Here is a 25950-nt window from a genome sequence, read left to right on the forward strand (position 1 = left end):
GTCTACATCTTGGTTGTTTAGTTCACCAGGCTGACCCCTGACCCCTAGTCTACTACTGGGTTGTTTGGTTCATCAGACTGACCCCGAGTCTACTACTGGGTAGTTTGGGTCATCAGGCTGACCCCTGACGCCTAGTCAACAACTGGGTAGTTTAGTTCATCAGGCTGACCCCTGAACCCTAGTCTACTACTGGATAGTTTGATTAATAATCAGGCTGACCCCTTGTCTACGTTTGGGTTGTATAGTTCATCAGAATGACCCCTGACCCCTAGACTACTCCAGAGTAGTTTGGTTCATAAGGCTGGCCCCTGACCCCTAGTCTACTTCTGCATTGTTTTATTCATCAGGCTGACCCCTGACCCCTAGTCTACTACTGGGTAGTTTGGTTCATCAGGCTGACCTCAAGTCTACTACTTGGTAGTTTGGTTCATCAGGCTGACCCCTCGTCTACTACTGGGTAGTTTGGTTCATCAGGCTGACCCCTGACCCTTAGACTACTCCAGGGTAGTTTGGTTCATAAGGCTGGCCCCTGACCCCTAGTCTACTTCTGCATTGTTTTATTCATCAGGCTGACCCCTGACCCCTAGTCTACTACTGGGTAGTTTGGTTCATCAGGCTGACCTCAAGTCTACTACTTGGTAATTTGGTTCATCAGGCTGACACCTAGTCATCTACTGGGTAGTTTGGTCAATCAGGATGACCCCTGACCCCCAGTCTACTACTGGGTAATTTGGTTCATCAGGCTGACCCCTGACCCCTAGTCTACATCTGGGTTGTGTAGTTCATCAGGCTGACCCCTGACCCCTAGTCTACTACTGGGTAGTTTGTTTCATCAGGCTGACCCCTGACCCCTAGTCTACTACTGGGTTGTTTGGTTCATCAGGCTGACCCCTAGTCTACTACTGGGTAGTTTGGTTCATCAGGCTGACCTCAAGTCTACTACTTGGTAGTTTGGTTCATTAGGATGAACCCTGACCCCTAGTCTACTGCTGGGTAGTTTGGTTCATTAGGCTGACCCTTAGTCTCCTACTGGGTAGTTTAGTTCATCAAGATGACCCCTGACCCCTAGTCTACTACTGGGTAGTTTGGTTCATCAGGCTGACCCCTAGTCTACTACTGGGTAGTTTGGTTCATCAGGCTGACCCCTAGTCTACTACTGGGTAGTTTGGTTCATCAGGCTGACCCCTGATCCCTAGTCTACTCCTAGGTAATTTGTTACATCAGGCTGACCCCTTGTCTACTACTTGGCAGTTTGTTAAATCAGGATGACCCCTGACCTCTTGTCTACTACTTGGTAGTTTGGTTCATCAGGCTGACCCCTGATCCCTAGTCTACTCCTGGGTAATTTGTTACATCAGGCTGACCCCTAGTCTACTACTGGGCAATTTGGTTCATCAGGCTGACCCCTAGTCTACTACTAGGTTGTTTGGTTCACCAGGATGACCCCTGACCTCTAGTCTACTACTTGGTAGTTTGGTTCATCAGGCTGACCCCTAGTCTACTACTTGGTAGTTTAGTTCATCAGGCTGACCCCTAGTCTACTACGGGGTAGGTTAGTTCATCACGCTGACCCCTGATCCCTAGTCTACTACTGGTTATTGTGGTTCATCAGGCTGACTCCTGACCCCTAGTCTACTTCTGGGTAGGTTAGTTCATCAGGCTGACCCCTGACTCCGAGTCTACTACTGGGTAGTTTGTTTCATCATGCTGATCCCTGACCCCGAGTCTACTACTGGGTAGTTTGGTTAATCAGGCTGACCCCTAGTCTACTGCTGGGTAGTTTGGTTCATGTAGTTTGGTTCATCAGGCTGACCCTGACCCCTAGTCTACTACTGGGTAGTTTGGTTCATCAGGCTGACCCCCTGACCCCTAGTCTACTCCTGGGCAATTTGGTTCATCAGGCTGATCCCTAGTCTCCTACTGGGTAGTTTAGTTCATCAAGATGACCCCTGACCCCTAGTCTACTACTAGGTTGTTTGGTTCACCAGGCTGACCCCTAGTCTACTACTAGGTTGTTTGGTTCATCAGGCTGACCCCTGACCCCTAGTCTACTTCTGGGTAGGTTAGTTCATCAGGCTGACCCCTGACTCCGAGTCTACTACTGGGTAGTTTGGTTCATCAGGCTGACCCCTGACCCCTTGTCTACTACTGGGTAGTTTGGTTCATCAGACTGATCTCTGACCCCTAGTCTACTACGGGGTAGGTTAGTTCATCACACTGACCCCTGATCCCTAGTCTACTACTGGTTATTGCGGTTCATCAGGCTGACCCCTGACCCCTAGTCTACTACTGGGTAGTTTGGTTCATCAGGCTGACCCCTGACCCCTTGTCTACTACTGGGTAGTTTGGTTCATCAGACTGATCTCTGACCCGTAGTCTACTACGGGGTAGGTTAGTTCATCACACCGACCCCTGATACCGAGTCTACTACTTGGTAGTTTGGTTAATCAGGCTGACCCCTTGTCTACGACTGGGTTGTATAGTTCATCAGAATGACCCCTGACCTCTAGTCTACTACTTGGTAGTTTGGTTCATCAGGCTGACCCCTAGTCTACTACTGGGTAGTTTGGTTCATCAGGATGACCCCTGACCCCCAGTATACTACTGGGTAATTTAGGTCATCAGGCTGACCCCTAGTCTACTACTTGGTAGTTTGGTTCATCAGGCTGACCCCTGACCCTTAGTCTACTACTGGGTAGTTTAATTCATCAGAATGAGCCCTGACCCCTAGACTACTCCTGGGTAGTTTGGTTCATCAGGCTGACCCCTAACCCCTAGTCTACTACTGGGTAGTTTGATTCATCAGGCTGACCCCTAGTCTACTACTGGGTAGTTTGGTTCATCAGGATGACCCCTGACCCCAGTCTACTTCTGGGTAATTTTTTGAATCAGGGATCAGTCTGACTACTACTGGGTAGTTTGGTTCATCAGGCTGACCCCTCGTCTTCTACGGGGTAGTTTGGTTCATCAGGCTGACCCCTAGTCTACTACTGGGTAGTTTGGTTCATCAGGCTGACCCCTGATCCCCAGTCTACTACTGGGTAATTTGGTTCATCAGGCTGACCCCTGACCCCTAGTGTACTACTGGGTCGTTTGGTTCATCAGGATGACCTCTGCAACTGGATAGTTTAGTTCATCAGATTGACCTCTATTATTCTACTGGGTTGTTTGGTTCATCAGGATGACCTCTGACCCTTAGTCTACTACTGTGTAGTTTGATTCATCAGGTTGACCCCTAGTTTACTACTGGGTATTTTTGTTCATCAGGCTGACCCCTGACCCCTAGTCTACCACTGAGTAGTTCGGTTCATCAGGTTGAACCCTGACTCCATGTCTACTACTGGGTAGTTTGGTTCATCAGGATGACCTCTGACCCTTAGTCTACTACTGTGTAGTTTGATTCATCAGGTTGACCCCTAGTTTACTACTGGGTATTTTTGTTCATCAGGCTGACCCCTGACCCCTAGTCTACCACTGAGTAGTTCGGTTCATCAGGTTGAACCCTGACTCCATGTCTACTACTGGGTAGTTTGGTTCATCAGGCTGACCCCCAGTCTACGCTTGAAGTTATTGAGGAATGATGATGGTATGTAACCTCTGCTAGAGAATTGACTGTGAGGTGCACTAAGTGACAACCCACTCACTACAGATACTTTTCTGTGCCATGTTGGGAACTCAAATGACCTGTAATCACACCCAGCTGTAGAGACCACTCCCAGAGAGGTTTCAAGACAAGGCTTGCATGCCAAATGGCACTCTATCCCCTATGTAGTGAACTACTTTTGACTATAGACACAAACAAAGTGTGTAGGAGGATGTCATCCCCATACTAGTTGGGCCTAATTTCTCCTATTTGACAAGACATCTCAGGTATGGTAATGTGTCACACCTTTTAGAGGTTTAATGGATGAGCTAAGTATTTTTTAATTTAACCTTTAATTAACTAGGCAAGTCAGTTAAGAACAAATTCTTATTTTCAATGACGGCCTAGGAACAGTGGGTTAACTGTCTGTCCAGGGGCAGAACGACAGATTTGTACCTTGTCAGCTCAGGGATTTGAACTTGCAACCTTTCGGCAGCTAGCCCAACGCTCTAACCACTAGGCTACCCTGCCGCCCCTCCACTCTAACCACTAGGCTACCCTGCCGCCCCTCCACTCTAACCACTAGGCTAGGCTCCACTAACCCTGCTACCCGCCCCTCCACTCTAACCACTAGGCTACCCTGCCGCCCCTCCACTCTAACCACTAGGCTACCCTGCCGCCCCGGGGGTAGCCTAGTGTCCTGAAATGGCTGGTTTGGTTATTGTGATGACCGGCGTTTACAGAGAAAGAATAAGTAGATATACCTTATCCTATTACATATCCTATTACATATCCTATTACATATCCTATTACATATCCTATACCTTATCCTATTACATATCCTATTACATATCCTATTACATATCATATTACATATCCTATACCTTATCCTATTACATATCCTTTTACATATCATATTACATATCCTACACCTTATCCTATTACATATCCTTTTACATATCATATTACATATCCTATTACATATCCTATTACATATCCTATTACATATCCTTTTATATATCATATTACATATCCTATTACATATCCTATTACATATCCTATTACATATCCTATACCTTATCCTATTACATATCATATTACATATCCTGTTACATATCCTATTACATATCCTATACCTTATCCTATTACATATCCTATTACATATCCTATTACATATCCTATCACATATCCTATACCTTATCCTATTACATATTCTATTACATATCCTATTACATATCCTATTACATATCCTATTACATATCCTATACCTTATCCTATTACATATTCTATTACATATCCTATTACATGTCATATTACATATCCTATTACATATCCTATTACATGTCACATTACATATCCTATTACATATCCTACTACATATCCTTTTACATATCTTTTTACATATCATATTACATATCCTATTACATATCCTATTACATATTCTACTACATATCCTTTTGCATATCCTATTACATATCCTATTACATATCATATTACATATCCTATACCTTATCCTATTACATATCATTTTACATATCCTATTACATATCCTTTTACATATCCTATTACATATCCTATTACATATCCTATACCTTATCCTATTACATTTCCATTGTAACATATGGCTTTATTGTGGTCCTCAACACGTACAGAGAATCTTATTTCATATCGTTATGTGATTTTATGGTTTTATTGTGGTCCTCAACACGTACAGAGAATCTTATTTCATATCGTTATGTGATTTTATGGTTTTATTGTGGTCCTCAACACGTACAGAGAATCTTATTTCATATCGTTATGTGATTTTATGGTTTTATTGTGGTCCTCAACACGTACAGAGAATCTTATTTCATATCGTTATGTGATTTTATGGTTTTATTGTGGTCCTCAACACGTACAGAGAATCTTATTTCATATCGTTATGTGATTTTATGGTTTTATTGTGGTCCTCAACACGTACAGAGAATCTTATTTCATATCGTTATGTGATTTTATGGTTTTATTGTGGTCCTCAACACGTACAGAGAATCTTATTTCATATCGTTATGTGATTTTATGGTTTTATTGTGGTCCTCAACACGTACAGAGAATCTTATTTCATATCGTTATGTGATTTTATGGTTTTATTGTGGTCCTCAACACGTACAGAGAATCTTATTTCATATCGTTATGTGATTTTATGGTTGTATTGTGGTCCTCAACACGTACAGAGAATCTTATTTCATATCGTTATGTGATTTTATGGTTTTATTGTGGTCCTCAACACGTACAGCGAATCTTATTTCATATCGTTATGTGATTTTATGGTTTTATTGTGGTCCTCAACACGTACAGAGAATCTTATTTCATATCGTTATGTGATTTTATGGTTTTATTGTGGTCCTCAACACGTACAGAGAATCTTATTTCATATCGTTATGTGATTTTATGGTTTTATTGTGGTCCTCAACACGTACAGAGAATCTTATTTCATATCGTTATGTGATTTTATGGTTTTATTGTGGTCCTCAACACGTACAGAGAATCTTATTTCATATCGTTATGTGATTTTATGGTTTTATTGTGGTCCTCAACACGTACAGAGAATCTTATTTCATATCGTTATGTGATTTTATGGTTTTATTGTGGTCCTCAACACGTACAGAGAATCTTATTTCATATCATTATGCTGTTATGTTTTTCTAATAAACTCAAGCTTAACAGCTCCTATGTTACGTATGATCATACTTCTCCTATTACATACCCAATGAATCCTGTTCTCCAGCTATTGGGTTTTTGATGCCAGGCCAATATCAGCAGTCACCGAGGTCACTCTTGCCACGTTGAGAAACAGAACAGCTCACAGAAACGTGTGTTACTGACACACTGTCTGCCTACGTGCACCCCCCCTCTCTGTCTCTCTCTCTCTCTCTCTCTCTCTCTCTCTCTCTCTCTCTCTCTCTCTGTCTCTCTCTTTCTCTCTCTCTCTCTCTGTCTCTGTCTCTCTAGCTCTCTCTAGCTCTCTCTCCCTCTCCCTCCCTCCTTCTCTGGTTCATCAGGCTGACCCCTGATCCCTAGTCTACTACTGGGTAGTTTGGTTCATCAGGCTGACCCCTAGTCTACTACTGGGTAGTTTGGTTCATCAGGCTGACCCCTGACCCCTAGTCTACTCCTGGGTAATTTGTTACATCAGGCTGACCCCTTGTCTACTACTTGGTAGTTTGTTACATCAGGATGACCCCTGACCTCTTGTCTACTACTTGGTAGTTTGGTTCATCAGGCTGACCCCTGACCCCTAGTCTACTACTGGGCAATTTGGTTCATCAGGCTGACCCCTAGTCTACTACTAGGTTGTTTGGTTCACCAGGATGACCCCTGAACTCTAGTCTACTACTTGGTAGTTTGGTTCATCAGGCTGACCCCTAGTCTACTACTTGGTAGTTTAGTTCATCAGGCTGACCCCTTGTCTACTACTGGGTAGTTTGGTTCATCAGGCTGACCCCTAGTCTACTACGGGGTAGGTTAGTTCTTCACGCTGACCCCTGATCCCTAGTCTACTACTGGTTATTGTGGTTCATCAGGCTGACTCCTGACCCCTAGTCTACTTCTGGGTAGGTTAGTTCATCAGGCTGACCCCTGACTCCTAGTCTACTACTGGGTAGTTTGGTTCATCAGGCTGACCCCTAGTCTACTGCTGGGTAGTTTGGTTCATCAGGCTGACCCCTGACCCCTAGTCTACTACTGGGTAGTTTGGTTCATCAGGCTGACCCCTAGTCTACTACTAGGTTGTTTGGTTCACCAGGCTGACCCCTAGTCTACTACTAGGTTGTTTGGTTCATCAGGCTGACCCCTGACCCCTAGTCTACTTCTGGGTAGGTTAGTTCATCAGGCTGACCCCTGACTCCGAGTCTACTACTGGGTAGTTTGGTTCATCAGGCTGACCCCTGACCCCTTGTCTACTACTGGGTAGTTTGGTTCATCAGACTGATCTCTGACCCCTAGTCTACTATGGGGTAGGTTAGTTCATCACACTGACCCCTGATCCCTAGTCTACTACTGGTTATTGTGGTTCATCAGGCTGACCCCTGACCCCTAGTCTACTACTGGGTAGTTTGGTTCATCAGGCTGACCCCTGACCCCTTGTCTACTACTGGGTAGTTTGGTTCATCAGACTGATCTCTGACCCGTAGTCTACTACGGGGTAGGTTAGTTCATCACACTGACCCCTGATACCGAGTCTACTACTTGGTAGTTTGGTTAATCAGGCTGACCCCTTGTCTACGACTGGGTTATATAGTTCATCAGAATGACCCCTGACCTCTAGTCTGCTACTTGGTAGTTTGGTTCATCAGGCTGACCCCTAGTCTACTACTGGGTAGTTTGGTTCATCAGGATGACCCCTGACCCCCAGTATACTACTGGGTAATTTAGGTCATCAGGCTGACCCCTAGTCTACTACTTGGTAGTTTGGTTCATCAGGCTGACCCCTGACCCTTAGTCTACTACTGGGTAGTTTAATTCATCAGAATGAGCCCTGACCCCTAGACTACTCCTGGGTAGTTTGGTTCATCAGGCTGACCCCTGACCCCTAGTCTACTACTGGGTAGTTTGGTTCATCAGGCTGACCCCTAGTCTACTACTGGGTAGTTTGGTTCATCAGGATGACCCCTGACCCCAGTCTACTTCTGGGTAATTTTTTGATTATGTGATTTTATGGTTTTATTGTGGTCCTCAACACGTACAGAGAATCTTATTTCATATCATTATGCTGTTATTTTTTCTAATAAACTCAAGCTTTGTTACGTATGATCATACTTCTCCTATTACATACCCTCTGAATGTTAAACAGCCACCACTAACATTGAGTGGCTACTGCCAACACACTGTCAATGACACTGACTCTACTCCAGCCACTTTAATCATGGGAATTGATGGGAAATGATGTAAATATATCACTAGCCACTTTAAACAATGCTACCTTATATAATGTTACTTACCCTACATTGTTCATCTCATATGCATACGTTGATACTGTACTCTATATCATCGACTGCATCCTTATGTAATACATGTATCACTAGCCACTTTAACTATGCCACTTGGTTTACATACTTATCTCATATGTATATACTGTACTCGATATCATCTACTGTATCTTGCCTATGCTGCTCTGTACCATCACTCATTCATATATCCTTATGTACATATTCTTTATCCCCTTACACTGTGTATAAGACAGTAGTTTTTTTTTTGGAATTGTTAGTTAGATTACTTGCTCGTTATTACTGCATTGTCGGAACTAGAAGCACAAGCATTTCGCTACACTCGCATTAACATCTGCTAACCATGTGTATGTGACAAATAAAATTTGATTTGATTTTATTTGATTTGATTTGAATCCTGTTCTCCAGCTATTGGGTTTTTGATGCCAGGCCAATATCAGCAGTCACCGAGGTCACTCTTGCCACGTTGAGAAACAGAACAGCTCACAGAAACGTGTGGTGCTGACACACTGTCTGCCTACGTGCACCCCCCCCTCTCTGTCTCTCTGTCTTTCTCTCTCTCTCTCTCTGTCTCTCTCTCTCTGTCTCTCTGTCTCTCTCTCTCTCTCTCTCTCTCTCTCTCTCTGTCTCTCTCTCTCTCTCTCTCTCTCTCTCTCTCTGTCTCTCTCTCTCTGTCTCTCTGTCTCTCTCTCTCTCTCTCTCTCTCTCTCTCTCTCGTTCTGTCTCTCTCTCTCTCTGTCTCTCTCTCTGTCTCTCTCTCTCTCTCTGTCTCTCTGTCTCTCTCTCTCTCTCTCTCTCTCTCTCGTTCTGTCTCTCTCTCTCTGTCTCTCTCTCTTTCTCTCTCTGTCTCTCTCTCTAGCTCTCTCTCCTTCTCCCTCTCTCTCTCTCTCTCTCTCTCTCTCTCTCTGTCAACTAACCTGCTTGCTACAATGCAGGCTGTGGGCTTCACACCAAGTGTCATGACGTTGAATTGACCTCATGGTACTAGTGTAGTCTGCACCATGTCATGTGAAATAGGTTAGCATTATGTTATGATCCCTTGACCTGCATTGATGTCCTGCAGACCGTCTGCTGCTTACTGGCCTGTAATGGGGGCCACTGACGTGTGGGCAGAGTAGCTTGTAGGTATCGTGTCCCAAAGGGCACTACGTTTGACCGGAGCTCCTATCGTCTCTTGTCAAAAGTAGTGCACTAAATAGGGAATATGAGCTTTATAGAACCAGGAAGTCCCCTTGAGATAAAGAATGTCCTTTATGAGGGAGAGACTTGGCCAAGACAACAGCATAGCCTTACAGTGTGCATTAAAACAACAGACACCTGTGTGCTGCAACGCAGCCATAGAAAGAAAAATGCTACTCTAAGGAAACAGTGCTTTCTAATGTCAACATCCACCCATACAGGCAAACCCCTATGTTCTGGTGACTAGCCTAATTGATTTAACCTTTATTTAACTAGGTAAGTCAGTTAAAGAACAAATTCTTATTTACAATGACGGCCTACCACCGGCCAAACCCTAACCCGGCGCCAATTTTGTGCCGCCCTATGGGACTCCCAAACACAGCCGGTTGTGATACAGCCTGTAATCGAACCAGGGACTGTAGTGACGCCTCTAGCACTGAGATGCAGTGCCTTAGATCGCTGAGCCATATAGCCTGCATCATGTTATCACTAGTGCAGTGTCCCACCTCCTATAGCCTGCATCATGTTATCACTAGTGCAGTGTCCCACCTCCTATAGCCTGCATCATGTTATCACTAGTGCAGTGTCCCACCTCCTATAGCCTGCATCATGTTATCACTAGGGCAGTGTCCCACCTCCTATAGCCTGTATCATGTTATCACTAGTGCAGTGTCCCACCTCCTATAGCCTGTATCATGTTATCACTAGTGCAGTGTCCCACCTCCTATAGCCTGCATCATGTTATCACTAGTGCAGTGTCCCACCTCCTATAGCCTGCATCATGTTATCACTAGTGCAGTGTCCCACCTCCTATAGCCTGCATCATGTTATCACTAGTGCAGTGTCCCACCTCCTATAGCCTGTATCATGTTATCACTCAGTGCAGTGTCCCACCTCCTATAGCCTGCATCATGTTATCACTAGTGCAGTGTCCCACCTCCTATAGCCTGTATCATGTTATCACTAGTGCAGTGTCCCACCTCCTATAGCCTGCATCATGTTATCACTAGTGCAGTGTCCCACCTCCTATAGCCTGCATCATGTTATCACTAGTGCAGTGTCCCACCTCCTATAGCCTGCATCATGTTATCACTAGTGCAGTGTCCCACCTCCTATAGCCTGCATCATGTTATCACTAGTGCAGTGTCCCACCTCCAAATCAAATCAAATCAAATTTTATTTGTCACATACACATGGTTAGCAGATGTTAATGCGAGTGTAGCGAAATGCTTGTGCTTCTAGTTCCGACAATGCAGTAATAAAAAGCAAGTAATCTAACTAACAATTCCAAAAAAAACTACTGTCTTATACACAGTGTAAGGGGATAAAGAATATGTACATAAGGATATATGAATGAGTGATGGTACAGAGCAGCATAGGCAAGATACAGTAGATGATATCGAGTACAGTATATACATATGAGATAAGTATGTAAACCAAGTGGCATAGTTAAAGTGGCTAGTGATACATGTATTACATAAGGATGCAGTCGATGATATAGAGTACAGTATCAACGTATGCATATGAGATGAACAATGTAGGGTAAGTAACATTATATAAGGTAGCATTGTTTAAAGTGGCTAGTGATATATTTACATCATTTCCCATCAATTCCCATGATTAAAGTGGCTGGAGTAGAGTCAGTGTCATTGACAGTGTGTTGGCAGTAGCCACTCAATGTTAGTGGTGGCTGTTTAACAGTCTGATGGCCTTGAGATAGAAGCTGTTTTTCAGTCTCTCGGTCCCAGCTTTGATGCACCTGTACTGACCTCGCCTTCTGGATGACAGCGGGGTGAACAGGCAGTGGCTCGGGTGGTTGATGTCCTTGATGATCTTTATGGCCTTCCTGTAGCATCGGGTGGTGTAGGTGTCCTGGAGGGCAGGTAGTTTGCCCCCGGTGATGCGTTGTGCAGACCTCACTACCCTCTGGAGAGCCTTACGGTTGAGGGCGGTGCAGTTGCCATACCAGGCGGTGATACAGCCCGCCAGGATGCTCTCGATTGTGCATCTGTAGAAGTTTGTGAGTGCTTTTGGTGACAAGCCGAATTTCTTCAGCCTCCTGAGGTTGAAGAGGCGCTGCTGCGCCTTCCTCACGATGCTGTCTGTGTGAGTGGACCAATTCAGTTTGTCTGTGATGTGTATGCCGAGGAACTTAAAACTTGCTACCCTCTCCACTACTGTTCCATCGATGTGGATAGGGGGTGTTCCCTCTGCTGTTTCCTGAAGTCCACAATCATCTCCTTAGTTTTGTTGACGTTGAGTGTGAGGTTATTTTCCTGACACCACACTCCGAGGGCCCTCACCTCCTCCCTGTAGGCCTTCTCGTCGTTGTTGGTAATCAAGCCTACCACTGTTGTGTCGTCCGCAAACTTGATGATTGAGTTGGAGGCGTGCATGGCCACGCAGTCGTGGGTGAACAGGGAGTACAGGAGAGGGCTCAGAACGCACCCTTGTGGGGCCCCAGTGTTGAGGATCAGCGGGGAGGAGATGTTGTTGCCTACCCTCACCACCTGGGGGCGGCCCGTCAGGAAGTCCAGTACCCAGTTGCACAGGGCGGGGTCGAGACCCAGGGTCTCGAGCTTGATGACGAGCTTGGAGGGTACTATGGTGTTGAATGCCGAGCTGTAGTCGATGAACAGCATTCTCACATAGGTATTCCTCTTGTCCAGATGGGTTAGGGCAGTGTGCAGTGTGGTTGAGATTGCATCGTCTGTGGACCTATTTGGGCGGTAAGCAAATTGGAGTGGGTCAAGGGTGTCAGGTAGGGTGGAGGTGATATGGTCCTTGACTAGTCTCTCAAAGCACTTCATGATGACGGATGTGAGTGCTACGGGGCGGTAGTCGTTTAGCTCAGTTACCTTAGCTTTCTTGGGAACAGGAACAATGGTGGCCCTCTTGAAGCATGTGGGAACAGCAGACTGGTATAGGGATTGATTGAATATGTCCGTAAACACACCGGCCAGCTGGTCTGAGCATGCTCTGAGGGCGCGGCTGGGGATGCCGTCTGGGCCTGCAGCCTTGCGAGGGTTAACACGTTTAAATGTCTTACTCACTTCGGCTGCAGTGAAGGAGAGACCGCATGTTTCCGTTGCAGGCCGTGTCAGTGGCACTGTATTGTCCTCAAAGCGGGCAAAAAGTTATTTAGTCTGCCTGGGAGCAAGACATCCTGGTCCGTGACTGGGCTGGGTTTCTTCCTGTAGTCCGTGATTGACTGTAGACCCTGCCACATACCTCTTGTGTCTGAGGCGTTGAATTGAGATTCTACTTTGTCTCTGTACTGGCGCTTAGCTTGTTTGATAGCCTTGCGGAGGAATAGCTGCACTGTTTGTATTCAGTCATGTTACCAGACACCTTGCCCTGATTAAAAGCAGTGGTTCGTGCCTTCAGTTTCACACGAATGCTGCCATCAATCCACGGTTTCTGGTTAGGGAATGTTTTAATCGTTGCTATGGGAACGACATCTTCAACGCAGGTTCTAATGAACTCGCACACCGTATCAGCGTACTCCTATAGCCTGCATCATGTTATCACTAGTGCAGTGTCCCACCTCCTATAGCCTGCATCATGTTATCACTAGTGCAGTGTCCCACCTCCTATAGCCTGCATCATGTTATCACTAGTGCAGTGTCCCACCTCCTATAGCCTGCATCATGTTATCACTAGTGCAGTGTCCCACCTCCTATAGCCTGTATCATGTTATCACTAGTGCAGTGTCCCACCTCCTATAGCCTGCATCATGTTATCACTAGTGCAGTGTCCCACCTCCTATAGCCTGCATCATGTTATCACTAGTGCAGTGTCCCACCTCCTATAGCCTGCATCATGTTATCACTAGTGCAGTGTCCCACCTCCTATAGCCTGCATCATGTTATCACTAGTGCAGTGTCCCACCTCCTATAGCCTGTATCATGTTATCACTAGTGCAGTGTCCCACCTCCTATAGCCTGCATCATGTTATCACTAGTGCAGTGTCCCACCTCCTATAGCCTGCATCATGTTATCACTAGTGCAGTGTCCCACCTCCTATAGCCTGCATCATGTTATCACTAGTGCAGTGTCCCACCTCCTATAGCCTGCATCATGTTATCACTAGTGCAGTGTCCCACCTCCTATAGCCTGCATCATGTTATCACTAGTGCAGTGTCCCACCTCCTATAGCCTGCATCATGTTATCACTAGTGCAGTGTCCCACCTCCTATAGCCTGCATCATGTTATCACTAGTGCAGTGTCCCACCTCCTATAGCCTGCATCATGTTATCACTAGTGCAGTGTCCCACCTCCTATAGCCTGCATCATGTTATCACTAGTGCAGTGTCCCACCTCCTATAGCCTGCATCATGTTATCACTAGTGCAGTGTCCCACCTCCTATAGCCTGCATCATGTTATCACTAGTGCAGTGTCCCACCTCCTATAGCCTGCATCATGTTATCACTAGTGCAGTGTCCCACCTCCTATAGCCTGCATCATGTTATCACTAGTGCAGTGTCCCACCTCCTATAGCCTGCATCATGTTATCACTAGTGCAGTGTCCCACCTCCTATAGCCTGCATCATGTTATCACTAGTGCAGTGTCCCACCTAGCCTATAGCCTGCATCATGTTATCACTAGTGCAGTGTCCCACCTCCTATAGCCTGCATCATGTTATCACTAGTGCAGTGTCCCACCTCCTATAGCCTGCATCATGTTATCACTAGTGCAGTGTCCCACCTCCTATAGCCTGCATCATGTTATCACTAGTGCAGTGTCCCACCTCCTATAGCCTGCATCATGTTATCACTAGTGCAGTGTCCCACCTCCTATAGCCTGCATCATGTTATCACTAGTGCAGTGTCCCACCTCCTATAGCCTGCATCATGTTATCACTAGTGCAGTGTCCCACCTCCTATAGCCTGCATCATGTTATCACTAGTGCAGTGTCCCAGACATGGCCTCTGTTCCATCAACAGGTTCTAAATCACATAGTTGCGTTGATTTATTTTACAGTAACACACAACGACATACAAATGGTAATCTGCCCTGTTTTGAAACATCATGCAATTATCTCAGAAATGTCTCAATCCCCTTTATCAGGCAATAGGTTTCATCATCTCATCATTGAATAATGATATGCAAATGTTATTAATTTTACTATTTTTTTTTTTTTTTGGGGGGTGCAGGCTGTTTGCAACGTTTCAGATGTGACTGAAATCCATGTATGAACCCGATCGGCCAGTTGCGTTACTTTCTTCCATTTGTGTGGGAGAGATTGGGTGTGCGGCTGATAAGAATGTGCTGGCGTAAGGTGTAGAATTTCAGGGAACATTTTTCTAAGGTCACGTTGACTGCCCCCCCACAACTTGTCCCAATGCCTCGAGGCGCCCTGCGAGCGGATATAAAGAGGCATTAGAACGCGAAGGGTCTTCCATTCATTCTCAGAACTCCTGACATTCAGGTGGATCTTGTCCTGCCGCGAAGCCGCCCGCCGCTAGAATATCCCAAATAGCCATCACCATTATCAGGTCGGACAATGCTGCGAGTCAGGTGTCTCAGAGGAGGTAGCAGGGGGGCCGAGGCCGCCCATCTGATCGGATCTATGGTTGGTATTTAGTTCCTGTTTTTTGTTTATTCAGAAATGTACAAAATCATAAAATGTGGAGAGTCTCAAGGAAAGCGCAGCTGCGGCAAACAGCTGTTGGCTGTCACTCAGAAAAGTTAACACATTTCATTTAAGATTTTTACAATTATAATATTTTTTATTAATTGAGTTTGTTCTGATTACTTTGAACATTATTCTTTAAAATAAAATGAATAGGCTATTTTTTACACCTTATTTCACACCAAAATACTCAATTGAATGTAGGCCTACCAATCAAAAAGCATGTAATTTTCTTTCATTAATTGATTTTGTCCGGACATAGGCGAGTTTTTGTTTCAAATAAAACGAATATAGCAGCATTTCTTGCGTTACTCAAGAGTTTCGCATGCTGTTCTCTGGAATTGTGAATGAAGTCAATTCCTTCTGCACGAAGTAGAAGGCAAAAATTGCTACAGAAATTAAAACATGAACCTATGTATTTATTGGTTGAGAGCGTTTCTGCTTTATTTGGAAATGTGTGAGAGAGAGACCTGTGTCCGGCAGCAAATGTTTGCGCGTGAATGACAGTGGACAGCTGTTGCGGGCCCTCCCTGAACCCACTGACACCGAGAGCTGCGCATGCCCTCGCTGGCCCCTTGAAATCATACCTCCAACCGAGATAAGTGCGTTTATCAAGCGCACCTTGACTCAAAACCAATAGTCCATATCTAACACAGCTCCGTTAGGCTTGAACACCTTATATTGACCAATGGTTTTCCTTTTGGCCTTGTAATGCATCGGTCTTTGTGTAATGTCGGATGTGTATGATAAGGCTTACTGCAAGAGATTAAGCTAACAGGTTAGTCCTTGGTCGACATATCTTTAAACCACTGTTATCATGGTCAGGACTTGAAGAATCACCTCAGTTCAACTACTGATTGGAAAAATATATAAAACAAATCCACATTTGTTGGAAGGTTAACATCTTAATCAATTTGATTATAATATAATGTTATATGGTAAACCTGTGAATGGCCCTGTAATCATGTATGTTGCGTTGCGCAGCCAGCAGTGTGACCCAGTGGCATACCGCAGTTTCGCGCCCCGCAAGGTCTGAGCGAAACATGATTAAGGATTTTGGGGGGGGGGGGAGAAAACAACTAACTTCCTACAATGCTGCACATTCTGGTATGGGACAAAGAGAAACATTTGCAGTTTTATAGCTAATATGATGCTATTGTACACATTTTGCCATGAGGCCGAGAGAAAATGTTTCAGTTTTACAGCTCATTTCCTGTAATTCTAAACATTACATGTAATGTGTGACCACGCCGTGACATGTGAACAGATGATACTGACGCAGCTGTTCATCTTCCCGCAGCTCGGCCGCGCCATGACAGGCTGGGTGCAGGGCGCGTTCCAGAGCTACTCGAGTTCCGCTGCTGCCGCGCAGCCGCAACGCGCCCTGGAGGAGAACGCTGTCACTGAGCCTGAGCGACAGGAGTGTCCTGTCTGCGCCTACAACGAATGGGACCCGCTCGAAGAGGTGATCGTAGGCCGCGCAGAGAACGCGCGCGTCCCTCCTTTCACAGTAGAGGTCAAGGTGAGGTCATCAAGTCAGGAGTCACAATTATGTAGAACAAATCTACACTATGTTTAAACTAAGATGCAATGAACCATAAATATATTATTATTGCATTGAGTTGATGCAAAATGAGCCTATTGCAAATAGCAACAGCTTCCACGCCAAATACATTTAAATCTTTAATGGGCCTCACCTGCTCAAATAAAATATAAATCATTCAAATAAATGAATGAATGAAGAACCCATATTGATGTATTTTTTCAACAGGCTAACACATATGAGAAGCATTGGCCCTTCTACCAGAAGTATGGGGGCCAAAGCTTTCCTGAGGACCACTTGAAGAAAGCCGTTGCTGAGATTGAAGAAATGTGCAATATTCTCCGCATGGAGGGAGTTACAGTCCAGAGACCTGAACCCATGGACTGGTCCTTTGAGTACAACACTCCAGACTTCACCTCTACTGGTAGGCAGAGGGGAGCGCTATGGGATTGGTTGGTTAATTGATTGGTTGTTTGGTTGAATTATTGATTGTTGGATAGAAAATTCACCACCTGAGAATTGAGTAAAAAAACAACCTGTGTGTCTCTAACATGTCTCCTCTCCTCTCCTCCACCCAGGCATGTATGCTGCCATGCCCAGAGACATCCTCATGGTAGTGGGGAATGAGATTATCGAGGCTCCCATGGCCTGGAGGTCCCGCTTCTTTGAGTACCGGGCCTACAGACCCCTCATCAAGGAGTACTTCAGAAAGGGTGCCAAGTGGACCACCCCCCCAAAACCCACCATGTCTGATGAGCTGTACGATCAGGTAGGTGCTAGATGACCCCCGAGAGGTGCTCTACTCACTTCAGATGTCATCCTGACCCCCGAGAGGTGCTCTACTCACTTCAGAATCTCTGTTCCTGCAGGGATCACATACTAAACATGCATTCACTGTTATGTAAAACCACTTTGAATAAAAGCGTCTACTATACGTGGCATAGATTACTCTGTTCTTTGGCCGTATCTCATATAGCATGCTATAAGTGACATATTACCCATGAGATTAGGCCCAAAACTTAATGGCTGTAGATAATCAACCCCCCTGCTCCAACCTGTCAGTTTCTCTGATCTCTCCTTAAACTGAGACTCATAACTTAATGGCTGTAGATAATCAACCCCCCTGCTCCAACCTGTCAGTTTCTCTGATCTCTCCTTAAACTGAGACTCATAACTTAATGGCTGCAGATAATCAACCCCCCTGCTCCAACCTGTCAGTTTCTCTGATCTCTCCTTAAACTGAGACTCATAACTTAATGGCTGTAGATAATCAACCCCCCTGCTCCAACCTGTCAGTTTCTCTGATCTCTCCTTAAACTGAGACTCAGCGACGTGACATTGCCACAAGCAGCAGGGTTGACCAAAGATATTTCATATGAGTGTGATGCAAGAAGATGCACCCTCACAGAGTATCTGCACGGGCACACTTCACTCTGCTGCAGTGTGACGGCTGCAGGCTGCCAAAAACGGTGGAGAAGTTTAGCCTCGTGCTTCAACTCTCTGTTGCGGAAATCGTTCTGATACTGATGTTTACTTAGTTTATCACTGAGTCTACGTTTATACCAGTCAGTCTCTGACCTCTGTCTGACCCCCCCTCCCCACTCCAGGACTAACCTGTCTCTCTCTCTCTCTCTCTCTCTGCCCTGTCTGTCTCTCTAATCTGTCTCTCTCTCTGTCCCCCCTCCAGGACTAACCTGTCTGTCTCTCTCTCTGTCCCCACTCCAGTACTAACCTGTCTCTCTCTCTCTCTGCCCTGTCTGTCTCTCTAATCTGTCTCTCACTCTGCCCCCTCCAGGACTAACCTGTCTCTCTCTCTCTGCCCTGTCTGTCTCTCTAATCTGTCTATCTCTCTGTGCCCACTCTAGAACTAACCTGTCTCTCTCTCTCTCTGCCCTGTCTGTCTCTCTAACCTGTCTCTCTCTCTCTGTCCCCCCTCCAGGACTAACCTGTCTGTTGCTCTAATCTGTCTCTCTCTCTGCCCCTCCAGGACTAACCTGTCTGTCTCTCTAATCTGTCTCTCTCTCTGCACCCTCCAGGACTAACCTGTCTGTCTCTCTAATCTGTCTCTCTCTCTCTGACCCCCTCCAGGATTAACATGTCTGTCTCTCTAATCTGTCTCTCTCTCTGCCCCCTCCAGGACTAACATGCCTCTCTCTCTAATCTGTCTGTCTCGCTAATCTGTCTCTCTCTCTGCCCACCCTCCAGGACTAACCTGTCTGTCTCTCTAATCTGTCTCTCTCTTTGCCCTGTCTGTCTCTCTAATCTGTCTCTCTAATCTGTCTCTCTCTTTGCCCCCTCCATGACTAACCTGTCTGTCTCTCTAATCTGTCTCTCTCTCTGCCCCCTCCAGGACTAACCTGTCTGTCTCTCTAATCTGTCTCTCTCTGCCCCCCTCCAGGACTAACCTGTCTGTCTCTCTAATCTGTCTCTCTAATCTGTCTCTCTTTCTGCCCCCTCCAGGACTAACCTGTCTGTCTCTCTAATCTGTCTCTCTCTTTGCCCCCTCCAGCACTAACCTGTCTGTCTCTCTAATTTGTCTCTCTCTGCCCCCTCCAGGACTAACCAGTCTGTCTCTCTAATCTGTCTCTCTTTCTTTTCCCCTCCAGCACTAACCTGTCTGTCTCTCTAATCTGTCTCTCTCTGCCCCCTCCAGGACTAACCTGTCTGTCTCTCTAATCTGTCTCTCTCTTTGCCCCCTCCAGGACTAACCTGTCTGTCTCTCTAATCTGTCTCTCTCTGCCCCCTCCAGGACTAACCTGTCTGTCTCTCTAATCTGTCTCTCTCTTTGCCCCCTCCAGGACTAACCTGTCTGTCTCTCTAATCTGTCTCTCTCTCTCTGCCCCCTCCAGCACTAACCTGTCTGTCTCCCTAATCTGTCTCTCTCTGCCCCCTCCAGGACTAACCTGTCTGTCTCTCTAATCTGTCTCTCTCTTTGCCCCCTCCAGGACTAACCTGTCTGTCTCTCTAATCTGTCTCTCTCTCTGCCCCCTCCAGGACTAACCTGTCTGTCTCTCTAATCTGTCTCTCTCTGCCCCCTCCAGGACTAACCAGTCTGTCTCTCTAATCTGTCTCTCTCTTTGCCCCCTCCAGGACTAACCTGTCTGTCTCTCTAATCTGTCTCTCTCTCTGCCCCCTCAGGACTAACCTGCCTGTCTCTAATCTGTCTCTCTCTCTGCCCCCTCCTGCACTAACCTGTCTGTCTCTCTCTGCCCCCTCCAGGACTAACCTGTCTGTCTCTCTAATCTGTCTCTCTCTCTGCCCCCTCCAGGACTAACCTGTCTGTCTCTAATCAGTCTCTCTCTCTGCCCCCCCAGGACTAACCTGTCTGTCTCTCTGATCTGTCTCTCTCTTTGCCCCCTCCAGGACTAGCCTGTCTGTCTCTCAAATCTGTCTCTCTAATCTGTCTCTCTCTCTGCCCCCCCTCCAGGACTAACATGTCTGTCTCTCTAATCTGTCTCTCTCTTTGCCCCCTCCAGGACTAACCTGTCTGTCTCTCTAATCTGTCTCTCTCTCTGCCCCCTCCAGGACTAACCAGTCTGTCTCTCTAATCTGGCTCTCTCTGCCCCCTCCAGGACTAACCAGTCTGTCTCTCTCTTTGCCCCCTCCAGGACTAACCTGTCTGTCTCTCTAATCTGTCTCTCTCTGCCCCCCGAGGACTAACCTGTCTGTCTCTCTAATCTGTCTCTCTCTTTGCCCCCTCCAGCACTAACCTGTCTGTCTCTCTCTGCCCCCTCGAGGACTAACCAGCCTGTCTCTCTAATCTGTCTCTCTCTTTGCCTCCTCCAAGACTAAATTGTCTGTCTCTCTCTCTAATCTGTCTCTCTCTCTGCCCCCTCCTGGACTAATCTGTCTCTCTCTCTAATCTGTCTCTCTCTCTACCCCCTCCAGGACTAACCTGTCTGTCTCTCTAATCAGTCTCTCTCTCTGCCCCCCAGGACTAACCTGTCTGTCTCTCTAATCTGTCTCTCTCTTTGCCCCCTCCAGGACTAGCCTGTCTGTTTCTCAAATCTGTCTCTCTAATCTGTCTCTCTCTCTGCCCCCTCCAGGACTAACATGTCTGTCTCTCTAATCTGTCTCTCTCTTTGCCCCCTCCAGGACTAACCTGTCTGTCTCTCTAATCTGTCTCTCTCTCTGCCCCTCCAGGACTAACCAGTCTGTCTCTCTAATCTGTCTCTCTCTGCCCCCTCCAGGACTAACCAGTCTGTCTCTCTCTTTGCCCCCTCCAGGACTAATGTGTCTGTCTCTCTAATCTGTCTCTCTCTCTGCCCCCTCCAGGACTAACCTGTCTGTCTCTCTAATCTGTCTCGCTCTCTGCCTCCTCCAGGACTAACCTGTCTGTCTCTCTAATCTGTCTCTCTGCCCTGTCTGTCTCTCTGCCCCCCAGGACTAACCTGTCTGTCTCTCTAATCTGTCTCTCTCTCTGCCCCCTCCAGGACTAACCTGTCTGTCTCTCTGCCCCCTCCAGGACTAACCTGTCGGTCTCTCTAACCTCTCTCTCTGCCCTGTCTGTCTCTCTAATCTGTCTCTCTAATCTACCTCTCTCTCTGCCCCCCTCCAGGACTACCCTATCCGCACGGTGGAGGACAGACACAAGCTGGCTGCCCAGGGAAAGTTTGTCACCACCGAACACGAGCCGTGCTTCGATGCCGCTGACTTCATCAGAGCTGGCAGGGATCTGTTCGTCCAGAGGAGTCAGGTATGGAGGCCCCAATGCCACATATCTTTTATAGAGTCACACTGTGTTCACTCCTTAATCTAAAAAAAAGTATGTGGACAGCCCTTCAAATGAGTGGATTTCAGCCACACCCGTTGCTGACAGGTGTATATAATCGAGCACACAGACATGCAATCTCCATAGACAAACATTGGCAGTAGAATGGCCTTACTGAAGAGGTCAGTGACTTTCAACATGGCACCGTCATAGGATGCCACCTTTCCAACAAGTCAGTTCGTAAAATTTCTGCCCTGCTAGATCTGCCCCGAACAACTGTGAGTGCTGTTATTGTGAAGTGGAAACATCTAAGAGCAACAATGGCTCAGCCGCAAAGTGGTAGGCCACACAAGCTCACAGAACGTGACTACCGACTGCTAAAGTGCGTAGTGTTTAAAAATCATCTGTCCTCAGTTGCAACACTCCACTACCAAGTTCCAAACTGCCTCTGGAAGCAACGTCAGCACAAGAACTGTTCGTCAGGAGCTTCATGAAGTGTGTTTCTATGGCCGAGCCGCTGCACACAAGCCTAAGATCACAGTGGGTAATGCCAAGCGTCGGCTGGAGGGGTGTAAAGCTCGCCGCCATTGGACTCTGGCGCAGTGGAAACACATTCTCTGGAGGGATGAATCACACTTCACCATCTGGCAGTCCGACGGACAAATTTGGGTTTGGCGGATGCCAGGAGAACGCTACCTGCCCGAATGCATAGTGCCAATTGTAAAGTTTGGTGGCGGAATAATGGTCTGGAGCTGTTTTTCATGGTTCAGGCCCCTTAGTTCCAGTGAAGGGAAATCTTAACGCTACAGCATACAATGACATTCTAGACGATTCTGTGCTTCCAACTCTGTGGCAACAGTTTGGGAAAGGCCCTTTCCTGTTCCAGCATGAAAATGCCCCCGTGCACAAAGCGAGGCCCATACAGAAATGGTTTGTTGAGATCGGTGTGGAAGAACTTGACTGGCCTGCACAGAGCCCTGAGCTCAACCCCATTGAACACCTTTGGGATTGGAACACTGACTGTGAGCCAGGCCTAATCGCCCAACATCAGTGCCCAACCTCACTAATGCTCTTGTGGCTGAATGAAAGCAAGTCCCCTGCAGCAATGTTCCAACATCTAGTGGAAAGCCTTCCCAGAAGAGTGGAGGCTGTTATAGCAGCAATTTTCCAACATCTAGTGGAAAGCCTTCCCAGAAGAGTGGAGGCTCTTATAACAGCAATGTTCCAACATCTAGTGGAAAGCCTTCCCAGAAGAGTGGAGGCTCTTATAGCAGCAATGTTCCAACATCTAGTGGAAAGCCTTCCCAGAAGAGTGGAGGCTGTTATAGCAGCAAAGGAGGCAAAGGAGGGACCAACTCCATTTTAATGTTCACCTAATAAAGAGACAAAATAGTAATAAGGATGCAGAACTTGCCCCAACAGAAGCCCTACACTGCCTGGCTGCAATTAGATCCCCAGTCTGGAGCAAAGAAGCCGACAGAACAGACAACTGGTGTACAGACGGATCCCTGGGTCACGGGGTAATGGGGTCACGGGGTCACGGAACACATTGAGTCCCTTTGAGGCTTTTTTATAGTTTGTCAATGACTGAGTTCAGAGCCACTAATTAACACAATTAGATACAGGCCTAGAGGCCTACGTACGGGCCAGCTCTGTAGGACCACAGTGTTAACTAGTGAAGGGTTCTCTGTAGGACCACAGCGTTAACTAGTGAAGGTAATGAATTGGGTGCTCTGTAGGACCACAGTGTTAACTAGTGAAGGGTTCTCTGTAGGACCACAGTGTTAACTAGTGAAGGTAATGAATTGGGTGCTCTGTAGGACCATGGTGTTAACTAGTGAAGGGTTCTCTGTAGGACCACGGTGTTAACTAGTGAAGGTAATGAATTGGGTGCTCTGTAGGACCACAGTGTTAACTAGTGAAGGTAATGAATTGGGTGCTCTGTAGGACCACAGTGTTAACTAGTGAAGGGTTCTCTGTAGGACCACAGTGTTAACTAGTGAAGGGTTCTCTGTAGGACCACGGTGTTAACTAGTGAAGGGTTCTCTGTAGGACCACAGTGTTAACTAGTGAAGGGTTCTCTGTTGGACCTCAGTGTTAACTAGTGAAGGTAATGAATTGGGTGCTCTGTAGGACCACAGTGTTAACTAGTGAAGGTAATGAATTGGGTGCTCTGTAGGACCACAGTGTTAACTAGTGAAGGGTTCTCTGTAGGACCACAGTGTTAACTAGTGAAGGGTTCTCTGTAGGACCTCAGTGTTAACTAGTGAAGGTAATGAATTGGGTGCTCTGTAGGACCTCAGTGTTAACTAGTGAAGGTAATGAATTGGGTGCTCTGTAGGACCTCAGTGTTAACTAGTGAAGGTAATGAATTGGGTGCTCTGTAGGACCTCAGTGTTAACTAGTGAAGGGTTCTCTGTAGGACCTCAGTGTTAACTAGTGAAGGGTTCTCTGTTGGACCTCAGTGTTAACTAGTGAAGGGTTCTCTGTAGGACCTCAGTGTTAACTAGTGAAGGGTTCTCTGTAGGACCACAGTGTTAACTAGTGAAGGTAATGAATTGGGTGCTCTGTAGGACCACAGTGTTAACTAGTGAAGGTAATGAATTGGGTGCTCTGTAGGACCACAGTGTTAACTAGTGAAGGTAATGAATTGGGTGCTCTGTAGGACCTCAGTGTTAACTAGTGAAGGTAATGAATTGGGTAATGCAACACTTTCTTTTATGTCTCAGAAAGCGTTTACCTGGTGGTATTCACCGGGAAATGATATGATATCAATAGGTACTTTCTGGAACTTGCTGTTGAAGAATTCAACACAATTGGTAAATACCTGGTACCAAATGGTGTATAATTATTATTATTATATATTACTAAGAAATTATTAGGTGTCATTTAAACACGACATTCCTAAGTGAATAAATTGTAAACAATTTATTGTTGATTGATTCCAGTCGTTATTTCTCTATTTCCAGGTTACAAACTACATGGGGATTGAGTGGATGCGTCGCCATCTTGCCCCGGACTACAAGGTCCACATCATCTCATTCAAGGACCCCAACCCCATGCACATTGACGCCACCTTCAACATCATCGGGCCGGGACTGGTGCTGTCCAACCCTGATCGTCCCTGTCGTCAGGTCAGTCAGATGGAGGGAGAGAGAAAGAGCGAGGGGGGGGGGGGGGGTGGGTGAAGAGAGAATGAGAGGAGAGAGACGGAGGAGGAAGGGAGAGAGAGAGAGAGAGAGAGAGAGAGAGAGAGGAGAGAGAGAGAGGTGGGGGGGGATGGAGTGAAGAGAGAATGAGAGGAGAGAGAGACGGGAGAGAGAGAGGAGAGAGAGACGGGAGAGAGAGAGGGGAGAGAGAAACAAGAAATGACCCTCCTGATCAGTTTGCCCTTTCCCCTGTATATACATTCCTGCAGTGCCCTCTAGTGGAGCGGTGCTGTAACTGATAAAACGCGACATGGGAACAGACCTCTCTGTCTGACCCACAGCATCTCTGATTTCTCTCCTTCAGGTGGAGATGTTTGAGAAGGCCGGCTGGACCGTGGTGAAGCCTCCAACCCCTCTGATTCCTGATGGTATGTTGTTGTTGTTGTTGTTGTTGTTGTTGTTGTTTGGGAATTCAATCAACAAAAGACAACACCATTTCTAGCACTTCCTTATTTGTTGATAGAAATCTCATACTCAACACTGTCGGTGTGGTCTTTTCATAGTGTGACGATATCTATGAGTGTCTGGTTAGTAAATCTACCTGTTCTCCCATCAGACCACCCTCTGTGGATGTCCTCTAAGTGGCTGTCCATGAATGTCTTGATGCTGGACCCCAAACGGGTCATGTGTGATGCTAACGAGCACACCATCCACAAGATGTTTGAGAACCTTGGTGAGTAGAAGATGACCTTCGTGTATGACCTATGACCTATTCATTATAATCCCTATTTTATTCAACCATTTAGTTCTTGACCTTTTATCTTTATTTAGCGATTGGTTTTTATTTGTTTGTCTAAGTTAGTTCAGATAAAGTTCCAAGACAGACCTTTTGACAACTGCCATTCCTCTGATTTTTCTGACTCCCTCCCTCCCTCCCTCCCTCCCTCCCTCCCTCCCTCCCTCCCTCCCTCCCTCCCTCCCTCCCTCCCTCCCTCCCTCCGTTCTCCAGGTATCAAGACCATCAAGGTGAACATCCGCCACGCCAACTCCCTGGGAGGAGGCTTCCACTGCTGGACTACCGACGTGCGTCGCCGTGGTTCCCTCGAGTCCTACTTCCACTAGCCGTGCCAGAAACAGACAGTTTTTATTGAGCTTAAGTAAGGTT

General features: G+C 46.4%; 1 protein-coding gene across 1 annotated transcript in view; it reads left to right on the forward strand.

Moving 5' to 3' along the window:
* Positions 1-15131: 15131 nt before the first annotated feature.
* gatm (glycine amidinotransferase (L-arginine:glycine amidinotransferase)) overlaps positions 15132-25950 on the forward strand; it is a 12217-nt gene continuing 1398 nt past the window's right edge. The window contains exons 1-9 of the mRNA XM_042315947.1: positions 15132-15322; positions 16683-16904; positions 17154-17349; positions 17504-17694; positions 21484-21621; positions 24606-24770; positions 25150-25213; positions 25402-25518; positions 25795-25950. The exon at positions 25795-25950 is cut by the window's right edge and continues 1398 nt beyond it. Of these exons, the coding sequence (XP_042171881.1) occupies positions 15254-15322; positions 16683-16904; positions 17154-17349; positions 17504-17694; positions 21484-21621; positions 24606-24770; positions 25150-25213; positions 25402-25518; positions 25795-25907 (1275 nt within the window). The 5' untranslated portion in view covers positions 15132-15253 and the 3' untranslated portion in view covers positions 25908-25950. The remainder of the gene's footprint in view (positions 15323-16682; positions 16905-17153; positions 17350-17503; positions 17695-21483; positions 21622-24605; positions 24771-25149; positions 25214-25401; positions 25519-25794) is intronic.

Source organism: Oncorhynchus tshawytscha, unplaced genomic scaffold (assembly GCF_018296145.1).
Source record: "Oncorhynchus tshawytscha isolate Ot180627B unplaced genomic scaffold, Otsh_v2.0 Un_contig_1101_pilon_pilon, whole genome shotgun sequence".
Taxonomy (NCBI): domain Eukaryota; kingdom Metazoa; phylum Chordata; class Actinopteri; order Salmoniformes; family Salmonidae; genus Oncorhynchus; species Oncorhynchus tshawytscha.